The sequence below is a fragment of the Saccostrea cucullata genome, unplaced genomic scaffold (assembly GCF_032062105.1).
Source record: "Saccostrea cucullata isolate Sc308-1 unplaced genomic scaffold, CSIRO_AGI_Scuc_v1 ctg6336, whole genome shotgun sequence".
NCBI classification, from domain to species: domain Eukaryota; kingdom Metazoa; phylum Mollusca; class Bivalvia; order Ostreida; family Ostreidae; genus Saccostrea; species Saccostrea cuccullata.
In genome coordinates, this window is record NW_026928629.1 from 12,501 (window position 1) to 34,661 (window position 22,161).

Genomic DNA, 22,161 nt, shown 5'->3' on the forward strand with positions numbered 1-22,161 from the left:
GTTAAAAATCATGACCCCCGGGGTATGTTGGGACCATAACAGGGAAAAAAAGTTTTACATTGAAATGTGTAGGAAAAATCTTTGAACATTTTCTTCTCAAGAACCACAGGGCCAGAAAAACTGAAACTTAGGTGGAAGCATCCTTGGTTAGTGTAGAATCTGAATTCTTACAATCATGACCCCCATGGGTAGGGTGGGGCCACAATAGGGAAACCAAGTTTTACATTGAAATATACAGAAAAATTCTTTTTCTGAAGAAAAACTGGGGCCCAATATGTATTACAAGGGGGAAAATCTGGTGAGGAAAAGCATGGTCAGGTACTACTCAGGTGAGCCTTTTGGTCCATGGGCCTCTTATTTTATCTTGTCTTGAAATACAAAATGCTTCAACAAGGAAAAAAAAGAAAGAAAATTCTAGGAAGTATCACCTTTATCAGTAGAGTGAATTAGCTGTTTTTTTTTAGCACCCGGAGAACGCTGACAGTGATTCAGAGGCAGAGGAAGATAAATTGGAGGAGTTGGATACGCTGCTTAAAGAGCATGACCCAGAATTCCAAAAGTAAGCTTTAATATCAGTATTGTAGACAAATTTAAAGGCTTGATATCAGTATTGTAGACAAATTTAAAGGCTTGATATCAGTATTGTAGACAAATTTAAAGGCTTGATATCAGTATTGTAGACAAAGAACTATATGCGGTATATTGCATATGTTTGCCCCCACAAAAGTCAAATTTTGAAAACTTCCTGAAATGTGCTGAATTCAATAAATTGTACGAGAAATATAAGTTAACAGAAAATATTATAGTTCCAGAGCAGTGTATTCACAATTTCTGTTTTTATGACGTCACAAACTAGTCCGATTTTATATCCTTTTTCAGAAAGAGGACAAAATGGACAAAATTTCAACAATTTAAGCTTTAGAATTTATAGAGCGCATGTGTGTTCAGGAACAATATTGACATATTTCATTGATATTATCATTCTACACATTATATCAAAATATTTATCCTGAACACACATGCGCTCGGTGACTTTTATTTAAAATATCGATGAAATATGTACATTTTTCTGCAAAATTCATTAAAAACTGAAATTACGTCATATTTGTGACGTCATTACGTACATATGACGTCATTACTTATGAAATTATTCAGTGCTTTGAAGTCAGCATATACTCCCCTGTTTAAGGACTTAATTAAATATTACTCCATCAAAGTTTGATTTTGGGGGGCAAATGTTGGTTAATACCGCATATAGTTCTTTAAAGGCTTGATATCAGTATTGTAGACAAATTTAAAGGCTTTAATATCAGTATTGTAAACAAATTGAAAGGCATGTTCAGAATTCAATGAAAAAAGATTGCATATACAGTATTTTTAACATGTAAGAAAAGAAAGTTATAATTTTACTTGTTAGAATTCATAATTTACATGAAAAATGTCAGTAAATAATGTCATTTTGTGTTATTCGTTAAGCTGGTTGTAAAATTCTTTAAGGTCATTTACTTTTATTGCATCATATGGTTAACAGCCTAGTGTGCAACAGTTGCTGTGTATGAGGGTTGTCTGGTAAAATCGTAGACAAAGCGTTTTTCTGGAAAATAATGGATGCACTAAGCTGAAATTTCAGCAAATGTTTATTTATCATATTTAAGTGTATTCTAATTCTTTTTACAAAATATACCGGTAGACAAAAATAAAGATTTTTATATGCTTGAATGTGCACAGGATACAGTCCTATGGGCTTCATAACTTACTAATAAATCTTCAGAAGGTCCCATGTGTGTGCAGTATTGGTTCCTCGACTATTTATAGAGAAATAAAGGGAAACTTAAGTACATGTATGTGCATCAGTGAAATTCTTAAATTTAAGTGGGACTTATCCACTATTTTTTGTTAGAAAGAGGAAATGTGATGTGATTTAGACACTTTGACGTTAACATCTGTCCGCCGTAAGGCAATACAATGCATAACATAAAATCTCATAATTTGTTATACCCGCACTTTCTAAAGAAAGTTCGGGTATATTGTTGTTACTCATGTCCGTCCGTCCGTCTGTCACACTTTTCTTCCCTGGCCTCATCCTACATTTTACACAGTAGCTTAATCATCTTTTGGGAGATGGTTGGTGGGGTCATGTAGATGTGCAGTAAGGTTTTTATACCCGCACTTTCTAAAGAAAGTTCGGGTATATTGTTGTTACTCATGTCCGTCCGTCCGTCCGTCCGTCCGTCCGTCCGTCTGTCACACTTTTCTTCCCTGAACTCCTCCTACATTTTACACAGTAGCTTAATCATCTTTTAAGAGATGGTTGGTGGTGTTATGTAGATGTGCAGTAAGGTTTCGGAATTTTGATTTTGCCCCGGGGGGTCAAATGGGGGTCGAAAAATGACGTTTTTTGTGCAAAAAGTCTCGTCTTCCCTGAACTCCTTCTACATTTTACTCAGCAGCCAAATCATCTTTTGAGGGATGATTGGTGGTGTCATGTAGATGTGCAGTAAGGTTTTGGAATTTTGATTTTGCCCCGGGGGGTCAAATGGGGGTCGAAAAATGACGTTTTTTATGCAAACAGCCCCATCTTCCCTGAACTCCTCTTACATTTTACTTAGCAGCCTAATCATCTTTTGTGGGATGATTAGTGGTGTCATGTAGATGTGCAGTAAGGTTTCGGAATTTTGATTTTGCCCCGGGGGGTCAAATGGGGGTCGAAAAATGACGTTTTTTGTGCAAAAAGTCCCGTCTTCCCTGAACTCCTTCTACATTTTACTCAGCAGCCTAATCACCTTTTGGGGGATGATTGGTGGTGTCATGTAGATGTGCAGTAAGGTTTCGGAATTTTGATTTTGCCCTGGGGGGTCAAATGGGGGTCGAAAAATGACGTTTTTTGTGCAAAAAGTCTCGTCTTCCCTCAACTCCTTCTACATTTTACTCAGCAGCCAAATCACCTTTTGGGGGATGGTTGGTGGTGTCATGTAGATGTGCAGTAAGGTTTCGGAATTTTAATTTTGCCCCGGGGGTCAAATGGGGGTGGAAAAATGATGTTTTTTATGTAAAAAGCCCCATCTTCCCTGAACTCCTCTTACATTTTACTTAGCAGCCTAATCATCTTTTGTGGGATGATTAGTTGTGTCATGTAGATGTGCAGTAAGGTTTCGGAATTTTGATTTTGCCCCGGGGGGTCAAATGGGGGTCGAAAAATGACATTTTTTGTGCAAAAAGTCCCGTCTTCCCTGAACTCCTTCTACATTTTACTCAGCAGCCAAATCATCTTTTGAGGGATGATTGGTGGTGTCATGTAGATGTGCAGTAAGGTTTCGGAATTTTGATTTTGCCCCGGGGGGTCAAATGGGGGTCGAAAAATGACGTTTTTTATGCAAACAGCCCCATCTTCCCTGAACTCCTCTTACATTTTACTTAGCAGCCTAATCATCTTTTGTGGGATGATTAGTGGTGTCATGTAGATGTGCAGTAAGGTTTCGGAATTTTGATTTTGCCCCGGGGGGTCAAATGGGGGTCGAAAAATGACGTTTTTTGTGCAAAAAGTCCCGTCTTCCCTGAACTCCTATTACATTTTACACAGTAGCTTAATAATCTTTTGGGGGATGATTGGTGGTGTCATGTAGATGTGCAGTAAGGTTTCGGAATTTTGATTTTGCCCTGGGGGGTCAAATGGGGGTCGAAAAATGACGTTTTTTGTGCAAAAAGTCTCGTCTTCCCTCAACTCCTTCTACATTTTACTCAGCAGCCAAATCACCTTTTGGGGGATGGTTGGTGGTGTCATGTAGATGTGCAGTAAGGTTTCGGAATTTTAATTTTGCCCCGGGGGTCAAATGGGGGTGGAAAAATGATGTTTTTTATGTAAAAAGCCCCATCTTCCCTGAACTCCTCTTACATTTTACTTAGCAGCCTAATCATCTTTTGTGGGATGATTAGTTGTGTCATGTAGATGTGCAGTAAGGTTTCGGAATTTTGATTTTGCCCCGGGGGGTCAAATGGGGGTCGAAAAATGACATTTTTTGTGCAAAAAGTCCCGTCTTCCCTGAACTCCTTCTACATTTTACTCAGCAGCCAAATCACCTTTTAGGGGATGGTTGGTGGTGTCAGGTAGATGTGCAGTAAGGTTTCGGAATTTTGATGTTACCCGGGGGGTCAAATGGGGGTTGAAAAATAACATTTTTCATACAAAGAGCCCTGTTTTCCCTGAACTCCTCTTACATTTTACTCAGCAGCCTAATCATCTTTTGGGAGATGGTTGGTGGGGTCATGTAGAAATGCAGTAAGATTTTGGAATTTAGATTTTGCCCCGGGGGGTCAAATGTGGGTCGGAAAATGATATTTTTTGTGCAAAAAGCCCTGTCTTCCTTGAAGTCTTCCTTAATGTTACTCAGAAGCCTAATCATCTTTTAGGAGAGTTAGATATTTTGAAAATTATGTAAAACATCAACGTCAAGGGGTAACAAGATGTGTTTGTGAAATACTATGCGCCCGGCGTCAACAAAGTTCAAAAAGCTATTTTTAGCATATAGGTCACAGTCAAGGTCACAAGGTCATTGACCTTGGTGTTGTTTGTAAGAACTTAATTAGTGGGGTATGCATACTAAATATGAAGTCCCTATCTCCTATGGTTCAAAAGTTATGGCAAAAAGTAGAAAAAGCTATTTTTAGTATAAAGGTCACAGTTAAGGTCACATGGTCATTGACCTTGGTGTTGTTTGAAAGAACTTTATTAGTGGAGTATGCATACTAAATATGAAGTCCATATCTCTTATGGTTCAAAAGTTATGGCAAAAAGTGGAAAAAGCTATTTTCAGCATATAGGTTACAGTCAAGGTCACAAGGTCATTGACCTTCATGTCATTTGAAGGAACTTTATCAGTGCAGTATGCATACCAAATATGAAGTCTCTATCTCCTATGATTCAAAGGTTATGGCAAAAAGTGGAAAAAGCTATTTTTAGTATAAAGGTCACAGTCAAGGTCACATGGTCATTGACCTTGGTGTTGTTTGAAAGAACCTTTTTAGTGGAGTATGCATACCAAATATGAAGTCCCTATCTCCTATGGTTCAAAAGTTATAACAAACAGTTGAAAAACCTATTTTTAGCATATAGGTCACAGTCAAGGGCACGAGGTCATTGACCTTGATGTCATTTGAAAGAACTTTATTAGAGAAATATGCATACTAATTATGAAGTCTCTATTTCTTATGGTTCAAAAGTTATGACAAACAGTTGAAAAACCTATTTTTAGCATATAAGTCACAGTCAAGGTCACAAGGTCATTGACCTTGATGTCATTTGAAAGAACTTTATTAGAGGAGTATGCATACCAAATATGAAGTCTCTCTCTTACAGTTCAAAAGTTTTGGCCAAGGTTAAACTTGACAACAGACAAACTGACAAACAGATAAACAGACAAACAGACAGGACAAAAACAATATGCGCCCCGAAAAAATTCGGGCGCATAAAAAAACATCGCATGCTGGGAAACACCTTGAATTCTTATGAGTAATTTATGTACATGTAAAAAGTGAGAGTCATATCTCATCTCAATCAAAAGTTATAACCAAATGCAACATTTTTGAAAAGTAGGTTAGGCTTGATCGCTTCAAGGTCAAGGTCACAGTGTAAAAGTCATGATTTATTTGAAAAGGTCTTATCACAGGTAATAATAAACATGCATTATGATATGAATGCCCTAACTTTTCTCTTTCAAAATGAAGAATTTATAACAATTTAATTTTTTTGCAAGTTGGTCAAACTTCTAGGTCACATGTAAACCCCCCCCCCCCCAAAAAAAAACCATGCCATTCTCAAGGTAAATATACTAATACATAAGTTTAATATGAATGTCTCTTCTCATTCAGTAGATATGACCGTGATAACCAAGGTTAAATTTTTTGAGACAGATGGACTGAGTCTGACATACAAATGTACATATTTCTATATGAATTGGGTAAAATTGGCCCAGTGGTTCTAGAGAAGTTAAAAATGTAAAAAGTTTTCAGACAAACAGATGGACAACACGTCATGACAGACATTATATGCTAAGGAAACCAAAAAAGCTCAAATGAGTGTTTTGAAAGGGTTACAATATGGTTGGAGTATTTGAAAAGCTGTTTTTTTCCTGCAGAGATATGCATGACCAACATATTTATGTTTTATATTTTCTTAAGTAATTTGTTTGCTTGTTATGAATACATCTTCCCTCATATGGAGACACCACCAAATAATAATGAAGATAAGATGTGTTTGTGAAACACTGATGTCCCAGTATGGAAGCCTATGGCGAAGGTTGAAGTTTCTCAAATATATGTCAAACTCAAAGGTCAAGGTCAAAGGGTTCAAATTGTTAGTATCAGAAGAAAGTCTTGTCACAAGGAATGCACATGTTAAATAAAGAAATCTCTAGTAATTCCTGTATAAAAGTTAATTGCCAAGGTTAATTTTTTTTTGAAGTGGTTCAAACTCTAGGGTCAAGGTCAAACATATTTATACCTGTTGACAGTTCAAAATGAATACAATATGTCATGATAAGTATGAAAGCCCTAGCACCTACTGATCAAAATTTAGGCAGAGTTTAAAGTTTGGTATTTTTCTTGTAAAAATGTGTATCCCATGCATGTCAAGCGATCAGAGGTAAAAATTAATGGTACCCAAATAAAAGGTCTTATTAAATTGTCACAAGAAATAAACCTATAAAATGTGGAAGCTGTATGTATAGCCCATCCCACTTAAAACTTATGGGCAAGCTAGCTAGGATTTAATTTTTGCAGAGTTATAGACAGACATACTATAAACACAAGAAACAAAATATGTATAATAATTAGTCAAATGGAAAAAAATATACTATTTAACTGGAATCACAAAATAGATTGTTATTTCAGGGACAGGAAGTGGGTAGGAAGATTGGAATCCCCCCCCCCCCCCCCCCCCCCATCTGGCATTTGCTTTGTTATTTAAACAAGACTATATACTGTAGCAAGTAAAAAATGACTCTTGACATCCTCTCCCTATAAACTTAATTAGAAAACATTGACCTCACTATCATTGTTTTTTTATTTGTTTATTTGTTTTCATTTTTTTTCTCCTGCTTGTCACGAAATTCTGGGCTGGAATATTTGACTGAGATGTGAACCCCCCTCCCTACTCCCGAAAAAAATTCTGGATCCGCACCAATATTGGCAGTAACTGAATGTCACATCGACAACGGGAGATAACTTCACAATATGAAATTCGTCTAGTGTGGCATGCGATGATCTTTGGCCCCTTTTAAACTTTAACCTAATCGTTTGGGTGTATTTTACTCCCCACTATACTAAAACTTCTACTTACCGACTCCCTGTGTCTCGTAAACTTCATGAAATATAAATCCAATTATAACACAAAATGAATTAATCCAATGCACACCAGACTGCACCCATGTGCCATTTTGGCGAACTTTCGTCGATTCCGTCACCTTATCAGATGAAGTGGGAATCGGCCGAGGTGTGCCAAATGGTGTTTAATCTATAAATATCATAATGGGTGACGCAACGTGATGTAATGTAGAAATCTACATGTTCACATGTATAGTACAAGAACAAATTTTAAATTAATTCATTACAAACGATATTAAATTTTAACAAACCTTTTCCGTCTAGCCTATTCCAAAAAGTATGTGCTGTGTGATTGTGGTGTCGAGGGGGGGGGGGGGGGGGTAGTAAATTTAAAAAGGTCCTATTATGAGCAAAACATATATCAAAATCTAATTTCAGACGCGGATCCAGAATTTTTTTCCGGGGGGGGGGGGGGGGGGGGGGGGTCCACCTCAGTCAAAAAAAATCCTATCCCAGAAATTGACAATCCAAAAAAAAAAAAAAACCTAAAGTAAATCTCACCCAAACGTCAAAAACCTATATCATGGAGGTGGGGTGGGGGTAGTGGTGACTTCTATTGCCGCAAATTTTTAACTTTTCATACCTATTTTACACATATTCGTGTTTACCAGGGGGGGGATCTGCATTTTCCATGGGGGGTCCATTGTAACTTTTTCCTTGTTTTAGTATATACATTTTTTAACCTTGTAAATTCCAGGGGGGGTCCTGACCCCCCCCCCCCCCCCCCGACAGATCCGTGCATGAATTTACATCATTAATAAAATTCAGACTGGTATATAATGAATTAAGCATGTATAAAATAAATATTAGAGGTTCTGAGTTATAGGTCACAGGGTCTGCGAATTTCATAATCAATTTGATTAATACATGTAAATTATAGAATTATTTTGACTATTTCCTTGGAAAGTCGCCCAATATGTAGGAGCGTGTATTTAGAGGCAAACACCTTAGTGCGGGTATTACTGTCTCATGACAGCATCTAGTTGAATTTTGATTTTGCCCCGGGGGGGTCAAATGGGGGTCGAAAAATGACGTTTTTTATGCAAAAAGCCCCGTCTTCCCTGAACTCCTTCTACATTTTACTCAGCAGCCTAACCAGCTTTTGGGAGATGGTTGGTGGGGTCATGTAGATGTGCAGTAAGCTTTCGGAATTTTGATTTTGCCCCAGGGGGTCAAATGGGGGTCAAAAAATGACGTTTTTTAAGCAAAAAGCCCCGTCTTCCCTGAACTCCTCTTACATTTTACTCAGGAGCCTAATCATCTTTAGGGAGATGGTTGGTGGGGTCATGTAGATGTGCAATAAGGTTTTTGAATTTTGATTTTGCCCCAGGGGGTCAAATGGGGGTCGAAAAATGACGTTTTTTATGCTAAAAGCCCCATCTTCCCTGAACTCCTCTTACATTTTATTCAGCAGCCTAATCATCTTTTGGGAGATGGTTGGTGGGGTCATGTAGATGCGCAGTTAGGTTTCAGAATTTTGATTTTGCCTGGGGGGTCAAATGAGGGTCGAAAAATGACTTTTTTATGGAAAAAGCCCAGTCTTCCCTAAACTCCTTTTTCGTTTTAAACAGTGGTCTTATCCTCTTTTGGGAGAGTTCACTCTTTTGAAATTTTGTTAAAACATCAAGGTCAAGGGGTAAAAAATCATAGCATTGTAACGATCCCTCCCCCATTTTTCTTGAATCTCATTTTTTTATCTTGGTATTTTTCTAAAGCACTTTCATGCATATTTTAAATTCATTCATCAATTCTTGCATGGAATGTTGAAATGTCCAGCGAGAGTTATTTCTTAATTGTTGGTTGACAACTGCTTAAGTGTAGTGAAGATCTATGTTATTTTTCTTGTGTTTCGATGTGTTGAATGTCAGACATCGTCTTGCTATTTAATTACACGCTTTTTGTTGGCTTAATTGTACATACGTAATAGTAAAGTTGCGCTGTAATTTAGGATTATCTTAAAGTTACCTTATTTCTTGTGTGATCGATGTTTTATGGTCTTCGAGTACACACGTTTCACTGAAACTTCTGCCGCCGCCATACTTTGTTTACTTGTGTATTTTCCCGTGATGCTTCACGGTGATCTATTTTTACTGGAGTTATTTCGGCATCGTCTCAAGCCACGGTCCGGAGTCCGCATAAAGCTCTCTCCTACCCGTGGCTGCTTGATCACAAAAAGTGTCGTAGTCTTGAATATTCATGCCTCTCTATTGTGACGTCATATTCAGTCAGTGGGAAGTTTTGTTTCCATCGCAACAATTGACATCAACAGTATACAAGAATATTTCGTATACTGCGATTGGATATTGAAAGGTCGCGATAAAGTTCATCATCCGACTATGCTTTACTCGCATTGGTCAATATTTTAATGAGTTACGAAGAATTCTCTCCTCGTTCAACCACGGCCAGAATGGGAGAGGATCGTACATTTTGGCCATGGTTTGCGACGATGTTATTTCGGCGGAAGATTTGATTGTAAATTCTTTTAAATTAAATGTTAAACAGTGTTAAATGAGCTTTTAAAAGTGTAACTTTATGTTTTATGAATTTATTTAATTTATTTACGTATTGTAATAATTTTACATACGATGTACGAGAGTGAGATTTCATTACGGGACGATAATATTACATTTGATTGGCTGATTATTATTTACGGGATGGAATTATTAGTTATGATTGGTTATGAATTATTGCGGGTTTTGTTAATTCTATAAATACCCAGATGCTGAATATCGTTTGCTCTCTCGTTTTCTTTGTGACCTAGAGAAAGGTTGCCAGTTTTGTCCAGAGTAATTTAAGGTGTGTACTATTTCAGTATCTAAGTGACTGAAGTACATATTAAATACGTAATGTTAGGTTAGGCTAAATTCATATTACTAGTAATTGTACTAGTTTTATTTATAATTACTAGTTGTGAACTAGTTATTTTTTTTATCTTCTTTAGCCCAGTTTAGGAGTTAGGAAATATTTCTGCAGCGTGCTAGTAGTTGTACTAGTAGAGGGAATATTTATTTGTAAATTAATTATGTCATTTATAGAGAGCCTTTACGTTTTATTTTGGTCGGGGGAATTTACTTAAATCATAAATTACTGGAAATAGTGCCAGTTGCCCAGTCCTATATCAGTAGTTGTACTGATTTTGGTCTTAGATCTATGTCCCGAGGGTTGAGACTTGTGAATTTCAAACTGTTATTTATTTTCGCTGTTTATGAATTACTGAATAAAATTATAAAACTTTACATCGGAGTTTTTGTTCTCAACACAAGGCAGGCGTTCCGAAGCGTTACAATTTTGGCATCCACGGCGGGATCCGTTTAAGTTTACGGGTCCTGTGATCGAATCATAACAACGCTTTGTCTGTGTTTGAGAAACAAAAATTTTATTAAGCAAACATCAAATAAAAATAAATCACAATGGCAGGTCGTAAAAGTCGACGGAGGCGTCGTGGTCTTCAAGAATCTAGATCTACCTCACGGATTTCGTGCTCCTCCGTAGAAACTGCAAGAGAAAATGAAAGCGAATGTGAATTTCCGTGTGAAGGAGCTGACATGCACAGAACTAAGCCATTTGTTCATTCAAATAAAGAAGCCTCCCAGTTAGCAAATTTACATGACTCAGATACAAGTTTAATGCTTGTGAGTTCTCAGGCAGACGTTGTGAGAGACGGAGAATCTACACTTTTTACTGGAAACTCAGATACAGTTTCTGTAACTGTGAGTTCTACTACAGAGCAGCCACAGACAGCACACAGTGTAGTTACACCTAAAATGAGCCATCTTCACACCTGTGGTCCCACAACTCAGATGCCTTTTGTACCTGTTTGCTCACATTTTGCTGAGAATTTATGTACAGGTTTTCCTAGAGAGCCGACAGCTGTCCCTAGTATGTATATACCTGCAGTCTCCAGTACCGGTACTCTCATGAGCCCCTCCATTACACAGACAGCAAGTCCAGTATCTGGGTTACCTGTGAACTCTCATACACACAGCACTTCCTTGAGTTCATGTACAGGTACAAATTATTACAATACCTTACCTGTAAGCTCATATGCAGTTCCTTATACTGCGAGTTTTCAAGGTCCTGATTATTGTCATCAAAACCAGAGCGCACATATGTTTACCCCATTTCCCACAATTACAACATCAGCTCACAGCATTTGCATGAGAACTCATTTACCTCTAAGTTTGTGTACAGGTTCTGTGCCTGTAAGTTCTTGTACAGGTAATGTACCTGTAAGCTCTTGTACATGTACAGGTTCTGTACCTGTAAGTTTGTGTACAGGTTCTGTACCTGTGAGGCCGAATCAGACCTTCTCTGCTCCCATAAGAAGTGCACGAGATATATCAAGGACAGAAAGCGAGCAAACTGCACTTACCCAGCTCACGGAGATGGTAGAGCACTTACAAGAGAAAATTAAACAGCTCTCTGAACAAGATCACCACCAAAGGACCAACCCTGACAACAGACAATCAGATACATGTAGCACGTCTCACGAATGTTGGAGTAGCGACAAAGAAACATCACAAGAGTCTGACTTTGTGTACCGGAAAAAGGCTAAGCATCGCAATGTAAAGATTCCTCCATACACTGGGAAAGAAGACTGGTCTGTCTGGTTCTGTCGTTTTGAGGAAGTTGCAGATAGATACCACTGGACAACAGATGACAAACTGGACCAATTGCTGCCTAGACTACATGAAGATGCTGCTGACTTTGTTTATGGCCAATTATCGAAAGAGTCCAGAAGCAGTTATAAGAGACTTACAAAGGAACTGACCAATCGTTTCCGTGCAATCGAAACCAGTCGTACGTATCTGTCAAAATTTAATAACAGAGTTCAGAAGCCTGGTGAGCGAGTCGAGGACTTTGCTGCTGATCTAAAGCGCCTGTATGTCAAAGCCCACCCAGAGCGAGACTCAAAGACTAGAGAGGAAGACTTGCTCAGGAAATTTTTAGATGGTCTGGCTGATAGAGAAGCCCAATTTCATGTAGAATACGTCAAGGACCCCTCAGATATACATGAAGCTGTACGACAGGTTATAAATTATGAAGAAGCAGGTCGGCCTTCAACTAAGAAACATGTCAGAGAGGTGAAGTCGCTGTCCAGTGATTCTGAATCAGAAGCCACGCCTAAGACAGTCACTAAGGCCAAGTCGCTGAAAAAGAAAAGCATCAGAAATATAAAGTACAGCCAAGGAAACAAACAAGGGTCGGGTAGCACTATTGAAGCCTTGCAGAAACAAATCGATGAGATGGCAAAGGTTCTCGACAACCTGACTAAGCAGAGCAACACTGGGACACAGCCAAGTAGGCCTATCATTGGTACACCTCAACCAGACATGTCTTCGGGTCAAACGGCTCCTCTGGACAGACCACAGAAACATAGCTGTTTTTACTGCAAAGCTGAAGGTCATTTCATAAGGGACTGCCCAAAGAGAATTAATGACCTTCAAGTATCAAAGGCACCTTTAAACAGGCATTAGCCGTTCCTGTGGGTCAAGGACCGGCTACAGAAGAAACTGACAGACAGACGAACAGTTTAGACCCACCAACAGACCGACAACCAGATAATTTTGATGAATCAGAAGATTTTTGTTTTATTTCTAATCGAATACCAGATGCAGATGGTGTGTACATAGAAGGAAAAGTAAATGGTTTAGATGTCCACTTTACAACAGATACTGGTGCATCCAATACTATACTTTCATACAAAGTGTATGAACAACTCAAAGAGGTGAACAGACCCAGACTTCAAGGAAAGTCGCACTTACGAGGAGCTGACGGAAGTACCATTCATGTTTATGGGAAAGGAGCGTTTGATTTGCAACTTGGTACCTTGACCCTCAAGAAAAACCTTTTAGTAGCTGATATCCAAGATGAAGTGTTACTTGGAGTGGACATCCTGCAGAATAGTGATATTGGTCAAGCAGATATTCTCCTGAGTAAAGGACTGATAAGGTTCAAAGGTCATGATATTCCATGCATACAACGTGGTGTGCATAAAGATATTACCCTCCGTTGTGTGGAGAGATGTGATATACCTGGGAATACAGAAGTAATAATACCGGCTTTTATACAGCGTGAATGTGAGGTTGATGTTGAGGAGGACCTTATGTTTGTGCCAAGTGGAGATCTTATGGAGAAGACCTCCTTACTGTTAGCCCCAGCAGTTCTTAACATCAGAGGGAAACTGTGTGTACCCCTGAGAGTTATGAACCCTTTTGATGAGGGAAAAACACTTTATCCAGACACAGTTGTGGGTACTGTTGAAGGATATGGGGGAATAGTAGATGTAATCGAACCGGTTTATGGTGACCTAAGAAGCCTTTGTCGATCTACTGAACTCTCACCTGGAGAGGCATGTGAGGTTCCAGATCATTTACGTGAACTGTATGATGGCTCTTCCCAGTCCTTAAATATGTCAGAAAAAGAAGCATTTCGGAAATTCTTGCTCGACCATCAGGATGCATTCTCAAAAGATGAATGGGACCTAGGACAAACCAATTTAGTTGAACATGAGATTAATACTGGTGAGAGTAAACCGGTAAAACAGCCACCTCGTAGAGTTCCAATGGCACTAGCCAATGAGGAGAGAGATGCCATTCTGAACCTTCGAGAGAGGGGCATAATACAGCCTTCTACATCACCTTGGTCCTCTCCACTGGTCTTAGCTAGAAAGAAGAATGGAAAAATAAGAGTCTGTGTGGATTATCGAGCTGTAAATAATTTAACAGTTAAGGATGCATTCCCACTCCCACGAATTCAAGACTGTCTAGATTCCGTTGCGGGAGCTTCAATGTTTTCCACTCTGGATTTGACAGCTGGGTATCACCAAGTCAGAGTCAAGGCTGAAGATATACCAAAAACAGCATTTGTTACAAAATATGGTCATTTCGAGTATAAGACCATGCCTTTTGGATTGACCAATGCACCAGGTACATTCCAGAGACTTATGGAGATGGCATTAAACCTACAGTGGGACATTTGTCTTATTTATTTGGACGATGTAGTGATATTTAGCAGAAATTTTGATGAACACATGTCCAGACTTAGCCAAGTGGTTCAGAGAATAACAGATGCAGGTTTAAAATTGAAACCTGAGAAATGTAGCCTTTTTCAAGATGAAGTTATTTTTCTTGGACATAAAGTCACTAAAGATGGAGTCTTACCAGATAAGCAGAATGTAGAGAAAATTTTGAATTGGAGCAGACCAAATAATGTTACTGAAGTACGACAATTTCTTGGAACTGCTTCTTACTACAGGAGATTTATAAAAGGGTTTTCGATGATAGCTAAACCTCTTACTGAACTTACACAAAAGAACCATTCTTTCCGCTGGACAGACTTATGCGAGAAAGCATTTCTGCAACTAAAGAAGATCCTTACTGGGCCCGATATAATGGGATATCCTGACCCAAACCAAGGCCATTTTATTCTTGACACAGATGCCTGTGATGTAGGCATTGGTGCTGTATTGAGCCAAGTACAGGATGGACATGAGAAAGTGTTAGCCTATGGGAGTCGAACCCTAAACCGTGCTGAAAGGAACTATTGTGTAACTGATAAAGAGCTCCTAGCTGTTCGTTATTTTGTGGAGTATTTCAAACAATATCTTTTAGGACAAAGATTTATCCTTAGGACTGATCACCAAGCATTAGTCTGGCTATATAAACTGAAAGAACCTAAAGGAAGAGTGGCTCGCTGGATTGAAATATTGTCAGCATACAATTTTGAAATTGAGTATAGGCCTGGTACACAGCATGGTAATGCCGACGGTCTATCAAGATGTCCGAACCCAGCCGACTGTAGCTGCTCAGAAGGTGACAGTTTAGAAAGCCTGAAATGTGGACCTTGTATTAAGTGCAGAAAGAGAGCTGAGACTATGGAAACTCAGGAAAACCTTAATCAGGGGGGTGCTATTCGTGTGATGACAAGAAAGCGTGACAGTTCTAAAAATTTATCTGAAGGGACACAATGGATGTCAAAGTACAACTCATCAAGTTTACAATGTCTCCAGATGGAAGATAATGGTATTGGTCCAGTGCTTAAGTGGAAACTGGCAGGAAGTAAACCTACAAAAGAGGAAGTGGTCAAATACTCTCCAGCAACCAGACGTTCCGTTCCGCAGCAGGAGACAGCATAGGATGTGATTCTAGGACAAAATTAAATTGGTAATTTTGAGTAATAAGTAATGTAAGTTAGGAAAATATTCATTTTAATATTTGTGATTAATCGGGAGATAAAGTTAGAACTGGGAAGGTTTTTGGATTTTATATGTAATTTTTCTAAAATTGATATTTTAAACATTGTAATGAGATTCATTTCTGTAATATTATTTACCTTTGATATTTTTGCTTGCCAAGTGTCCATCCTCTTAAAGTCTTTTTCTGTAATCCTGTGAATGAAAATAAGAAAGATTATGCATTACTTCTTATTTGCAAGTTATACTTATAGAACTTATGTGTTTAAAGTATTAGCATTAGTGTTATCAGGACGCTGTATATTTGCAAGTATTTATGATGAATTTATCAGAGAGGCTGCTAATATCTTGTACATCCATTGTTTTTGTAAGATAAACTCATTTTTTAAATGGCAGTTATTAAATATTAATTGAATCATTATAATTCATGTACATTTTGACTTACTTACCTTATCACACTGTGTATTATGCTCTGCTCATTTTGTCTTCATGGAATTATGATGAACTTCATGTTTTAATTCAGAATTTTGTGTTATGTATAAAGTTTCTATTATATTGATAAGTGATATGCAGGAAGGTTGGTGTAGTAGTGTTATAGTTTGTAAAATTCTATGATTTATTCATTCCTAGAGATGTGAATTTTTGAGAGGAGTTGATACATTTTTTTTGGTAAGCTTTGTGAAGTACAGCATTTGTTTCTGAGTAGTTTCCCTTGTGTGTATAGATTAGCTGTACTGTTCAGTGTTCATGGAAGTATATGTGTATCGAGTGTAGAGTATAAAGTAGAATATTGAAATATGTCATTGATTGTTTTAATTAATTGTTGTATGTGAATTTTATTGTTTGTATTTTGAGTCCAAAGGGACTTGGACTCTTAGAGAGGGGCAAAATGTAACGATCCCTCCCCCATTTTTCTTGAATCTCATTTTTTTATCTTGGTATTTTTCTAAAGCACTTTCATGCATATTTTAAATTCATTCATCAATTCTTGCATGGAATGTTGAAATGTCCAGCGAGAGTTATTTCTTAATTGTTGGTTGACAACTGCTTAAGTGTAGTGAAGATCTATGTTATTTTTCTTGTGTTTCGATGTGTTGAATGTCAGACATCGTCTTGCTATTTAATTACACGCTTTTTGTTGGCTTAATTGTACATACGTAATAGTAAAGTTGCGCTGTAATTTAGGATTATCTTAAAGTTACCTTATTTCTTGTGTGATCGATGTTTTATGGTCTTCGAGTACACACGTTTCACTGAAACTTCTGCCGCCGCCATACTTTGTTTACTTGTGTATTTTCCCGTGATGCTTCACGGTGATCTATTTTTACTGGAGTTATTTCGGCGGAAGATTTGATTGTAAATTCTTTTAAATTAAATGTTAAACAGTGTTAAATGAGCTTTTAAAAGTGTAACTTTATGTTTTATGAATTTATTTAATTTATTTACGTATTGTAATAATTTTGCATACGATGTACGAGAGTGAGATTTCATTACGGGACAATGATTACATTTGATTGGCTGATTATTATTTACGGGATGGAATTATTAGTTATGATTGGTTATGAATTATTGCGGGTTTTGTTAATTCTATAAATACCCAGATGCTGAATATCGTTTGCTCTCTCGTTTTCTTTGTGACCTAGAGAAAGGTTGCCAGTTTTGTCCAGAGTAATTTAAGGTGTGTACTATTTCAGTATCTAAGTGACTGAAGTACATATTAAATACGTAATGTTAGGTTAGGCTAAATTCATATTATTACTAGTAATTGTACTAGTTTTATTTATAATTACTAGTTGTGAACTAGTTATTTTTTTTATCTTCTTTAGCCCAGTTTAGGAGTTAGGAAATATTTCTGCAGCGTGCTAGTAGTTGTACTAGTAGCGGGAATATTTATTTGTAAATTAATTATGTCATTTATAGAGAGCCTTTACGTTTTATTTTGGTCGGGGGAATTTACTTAAATCATAAATTACTGGAAATAGTGCCAGTTGCCCAGTCCTATATCAGTAGTTGTACTGATTTTGGTCTTAGATCTATGTCCCGAGGGTTGAGACTTGTGAATTTCAAACTGTTATTTATTTTCGCTGTTTATGAATTACTGAATAAAATTATAAAACTTTACATCGGAGTTTTTGTTCTCAACACAAGGCAGGCGTTCCGAAGCGTTACAGCATGTTGGGAAACATCTTGTTATGGGTAATGTTCACTTGAAATGTGAAAGTCGAATCTCTTCTCAATGAAAAGAAAATACAACATTAATGAAAACTAAGTTAAACTTCAAGGTCAAGGTCACAGAGTCAAAAAGTCATGATACATTTGGAAAGGTCTTATCACAGGTAATATGAATGCCCTTTCATTTGTCTTTCAAAATGATCAATTTAAAGCAATTAATTTGTTTATGAAATTAGGTCAAACTCCAAGGTCATGGGTAATAAAAATCATAGTGTATTTAGAATGGTATTGTCCCATTTAATACTAATACACATGTTTAATATAAAAGTCCTGTCTCTTCTCATTCAAAATATACGACCATGATGACCAAGGTTAAATTTATTGTGACAGATGGGCAGATTGACAAACAAATGAGATTTAATGTACCCTACCTTTAGCGAAAATGGGGGACAATAAATGTCTTTGCTGTTCTTGAGAAGAAGATTTATGTTGAAAAAAGTCCCCTGCATATTTAAATGTAAATTGGTTGAAATTGGCCCAGTGGTTCTTAAGAAGTTAATGTGAAAAGTTTGCAGACAAACAGATGGACAACAGAAATCAGTACATTTCAGAAAACAGTATGCTTATAAATAGTTAATCAAGGTGCTTTGGGTAGCAAAATAAAGCTAAACTGGTATATCTAATTCATCCGCAGAGCTTAGTATATTTTAATATGCACAACCTTTTCAACTCTTATCATAATTATTTTTTAAAATTTATATCACCATGTCTCATTCAAGGGAGAACTAGAGAAATGACCAGATGTATATCTGTTGAATATAAAATATGTACATTTTTTAGTAATTTGTTTGTTTGTTGTGACAGCAACTGTTATGGCAGTTTTTGGCAAAGGTTGAAGTTTCTCAAATGTAAGTCAAACTCCAAGGTCAAGGTCAAGGGTCAAAATTGTTGGTATCAAAGGGAAAGTCTTGTCACAAGGAATACACATGTGAAAAAAGAGAGAAATCCCTATAACTTCCTCACCTGTTCAAAAGTTATTGCCAAGGTTGAAGTTAAATTGGGTTCAACTCTAAGGTCTAGGTCAAAAATAATTATACCTGTTGAAAGTTCACATTGATTACACATGTTAGAGCATGAAAGTCCTAGCACCACCTGTTCAAATTAACTTAGGCCAAGTTTAAGGTATTTTTCTTCTAAAAGTGGGTCAAACTCCAAGGTCAAGAGATCAAGAGGTCAAAATTGGTGGTACCCATTAAAAGGTTTTGCCAAAAGAAATTTACCTATGAAATATTGAAGCCATGTATATAGCCCAATCTACTTAAAACTTATGGGCAAGGTTAAAGTTTCTGTGGACAGACAAACATACATAAACATAGGAAACAAAATATGTATAAATAGTCAAATGAAAAAATTTTCTACTATTATGGAGTCATAAGATCAATTGTCATTTCAGGTACAGGGAGTCAGTGGCTAGGGAGATCAGACCCCCCCCCTGGAATTAGCAGTTATTTAAATAAGACTATGTACTGTAGAGAATAAAAATGACTTTGGACATCCTCCCCCTTAGAAAACAGGGACTCCACCATCATTGTTTTTATTATTATTTTTTATTTGCTTCTCAGGAAATCTTGGGCTGATTTTTTTGACTGAGGTGTGACACCCCCCCTCCCCCCCGTTCTGAAAAAAAAATTCTGGATCTGCGCCTGTATATACTGAATGTCCGCAACGGGAGATAACTTGACAATTGATGTGAAATTTGTTGACTGTGGCATGCGATGATCTTTCACCCTTTTTGAACTTCAACCTAACCATTTGCATTTATTTATTTTTATGCAATCTATACTAAATCTTGTACTTACCGAATGTCATAGGTCGTGACCACGAATTCATGAAATATAATCCATATAATCCAATTAAAACACAAATGATTTTAACTGACCACACTGCATCGTCAGCATACATGTGCTAAATAATCTCATTCGACAAACCTTTGCTGATTCCTTGCCAGTATGAATCGGCCGAGGTGTGCCGAGAGGTGATATCTATAAATATGATAATAGGTGACGCAAACCCAATGTGAATGTAGAAAATAAGATGTTCACATGTAAAACTGTTTAGTACAAGAACAAATTTCAAACTATCATAATAAACTATGTTTTAACATAACTTTGCCATCTAGGTCTATTTTTAAAAAATGTGAGAGTGAGAGAGTGTGTGTGTGTGGGGGGGGGGGGGGGGGGGGGGGGAGATAGGCATTGACAAATTAATCGGGTTGTATTTTCAATGGGTTTTTTTCCCGACCAAGTACTAAAATCAGTTTGCACATTTTGATAAATTCATCAAAATATTTATCTGAATCTAATTAAGTAATTTACTTCAATCATTAATTATTAAATTCTGTTATTTCAGACTGGTAATGAATTAAGTATTCAAAATACATATGTGAGGCTCATAGATCATATGGTCACCTGAAAATTTTATGTTCAATTTGACGAATACATGTACGGTGATAATTATAGAATTATTTTGACTTCTTCCTTGGAAAGTCCAATATGAAGGAGTGTGTATTTAGAGGCAAACACCATAGTGCGGGTATTACTGTCTCATGACAGCATCTAGTTTATTTATGCATGTATCAATTTGAAATTTGCTATGTATATTTACAAAAAACAAGTAGTGAAATTTTAGAAAGCAGTGATGATTATTTTTCAATCTAGACAGCTTGTCCACGATTTTACCAGACAACCATCCTATAAGCATAAAGCAATACCTGATTTTGATAACAATGGATTACAAGTTTGAAGTTTATTTTCAATCCACCTAATAAGCTGTTTAATATGCTAAGTGAAATGTTTATCTAAAAGACAAATGATTTCAATTCCTAAATACATATAGTTTGACAATCATGTATTGATCAGAATAAAGACACAAAGATATAAAGGATATAGAAAAAATTCTTATTTTGCTCAGGGGAAAAGTCATTAGATCCTAAAGATGGGGTATATCTGTTCATTCCTTCAAGAAACAGAATACATTGTGTATTTTAAAATTCTAGAATGACACAAGAAATTTATGCTATTTCATCTTGGCTGAAAAATTGCTGAAATGCAAAAACAGGAAAGGGGGGGGGACTGTCCAAACTCAAAAAACTTTCTGCTCATTTCTAATCTCTGTTAAATGGTGGTCCTCTTATTATTTTTTGGGACATTGGGACATGGGCAGAAAATTGATTTTTATAAATATCAAACAATTCCAAAATTGACTTTGTCTTCTGGATCTATCACTAACACCGTGTGTATAAGAGGAGCTGAGAGGGATTAAAAATGAACTGCAAACTATAATTTCAATCCCATGTTTTTATCTCATGTCATCAAATATTTTGACTTTAACAAAACAAAATGACTGCATATTTCCAATCTTGCCAGTTAATGTTCAGCAGTCTTCACTGTCAGTTCTAGTGATTGAGTTCTTGCTATTAATAAGATATTAAAATGATTGTTAACTGATTGAGAAAATTGTGAAAATTATTTTCATGGAGATTTAAGAAAGAGTTTGCCATTTGTTTTTTGTAAGCAAGTTATGAGAGAGCAAGCTTACATTTTTCTTAAAAGATGGCCTGTTAACTTCTCTATATTCTTATCCTAGGGAAATGGATCAAACAATGGGACAGGCGGGAGAATTTGACATTGCTGAGTATTATCGACTCCATCTAGCAGTAGAGAAAATCAGGTAGGAGAAAGCTTGTCAAGCATAAGTAATATCATAATTAAAGACTTCAGCTGTCCAGAATGGACAAAGATTACCACCCCTCTGTACAAGGAATAATAAAAAAGAGTTAAACTGCCCAGAATGGACAAAGACCACCACCCCTTCGTATTTTTGGAAAAGATTCCATTTCACAGAATGGTGTTTTAGGAAAATAGTGTTTTTGTTCACAGTGTCAACATTGACAGCCAAATGCCCAGTGTTTTTACTTATGATGAATTATGTCAGAGTGTAATTAAACAGCAAAATAATTGTCATTTATTTTGGTTTTGTTTTTAGATTCTGTAATTGAATTGTACAGTTTTATCATCCTAGTGAGACATGGCATTCTGTTGTTTGTTTATTAAAGTATTTGGCAATAAGTGAGTCATAACTGCATTTTCACACTATATATATCATTGAATTTTTTATAGAAATTTGTTGTGAGGTCAATTTTAGCTCAATTTTCATGATTTTTCCCTGAATCATGCAGAATTGTTCAAATTTTCTTGTCTTAAAATGCTAAACAAAATGACACACTACACAAATCATTGAGAATAAATTATGAAATTAATTGTCGAGACAAAAATTTCTAACCTCAAATTACACGTATCAATATTTTGAAAATGTTGTTTGAATTTCCTATTCACATACTTGGTAAACAGTAAATTGTC

The 22,161-nt window shown here is 36.7% G+C and overlaps 1 protein-coding gene across 1 annotated transcript in view; it reads left to right on the top strand.

Moving 5' to 3' along the window:
* Positions 1-563, top strand: part of LOC134278231 (actin-related protein 5-like) — a gene marked incomplete at its 5' end in the record, with an annotated part of 12,760 nt that extends 12,197 nt beyond the window's left edge. The window contains one exon of the mRNA XM_062760549.1: positions 465-563. Within this exon, the coding sequence (XP_062616533.1) occupies positions 465-563 (99 nt within the window). The remainder of the gene's footprint in view (positions 1-464) is intronic.
* Between the last annotated feature and the right edge of the window lie 21,598 nt (positions 564-22,161).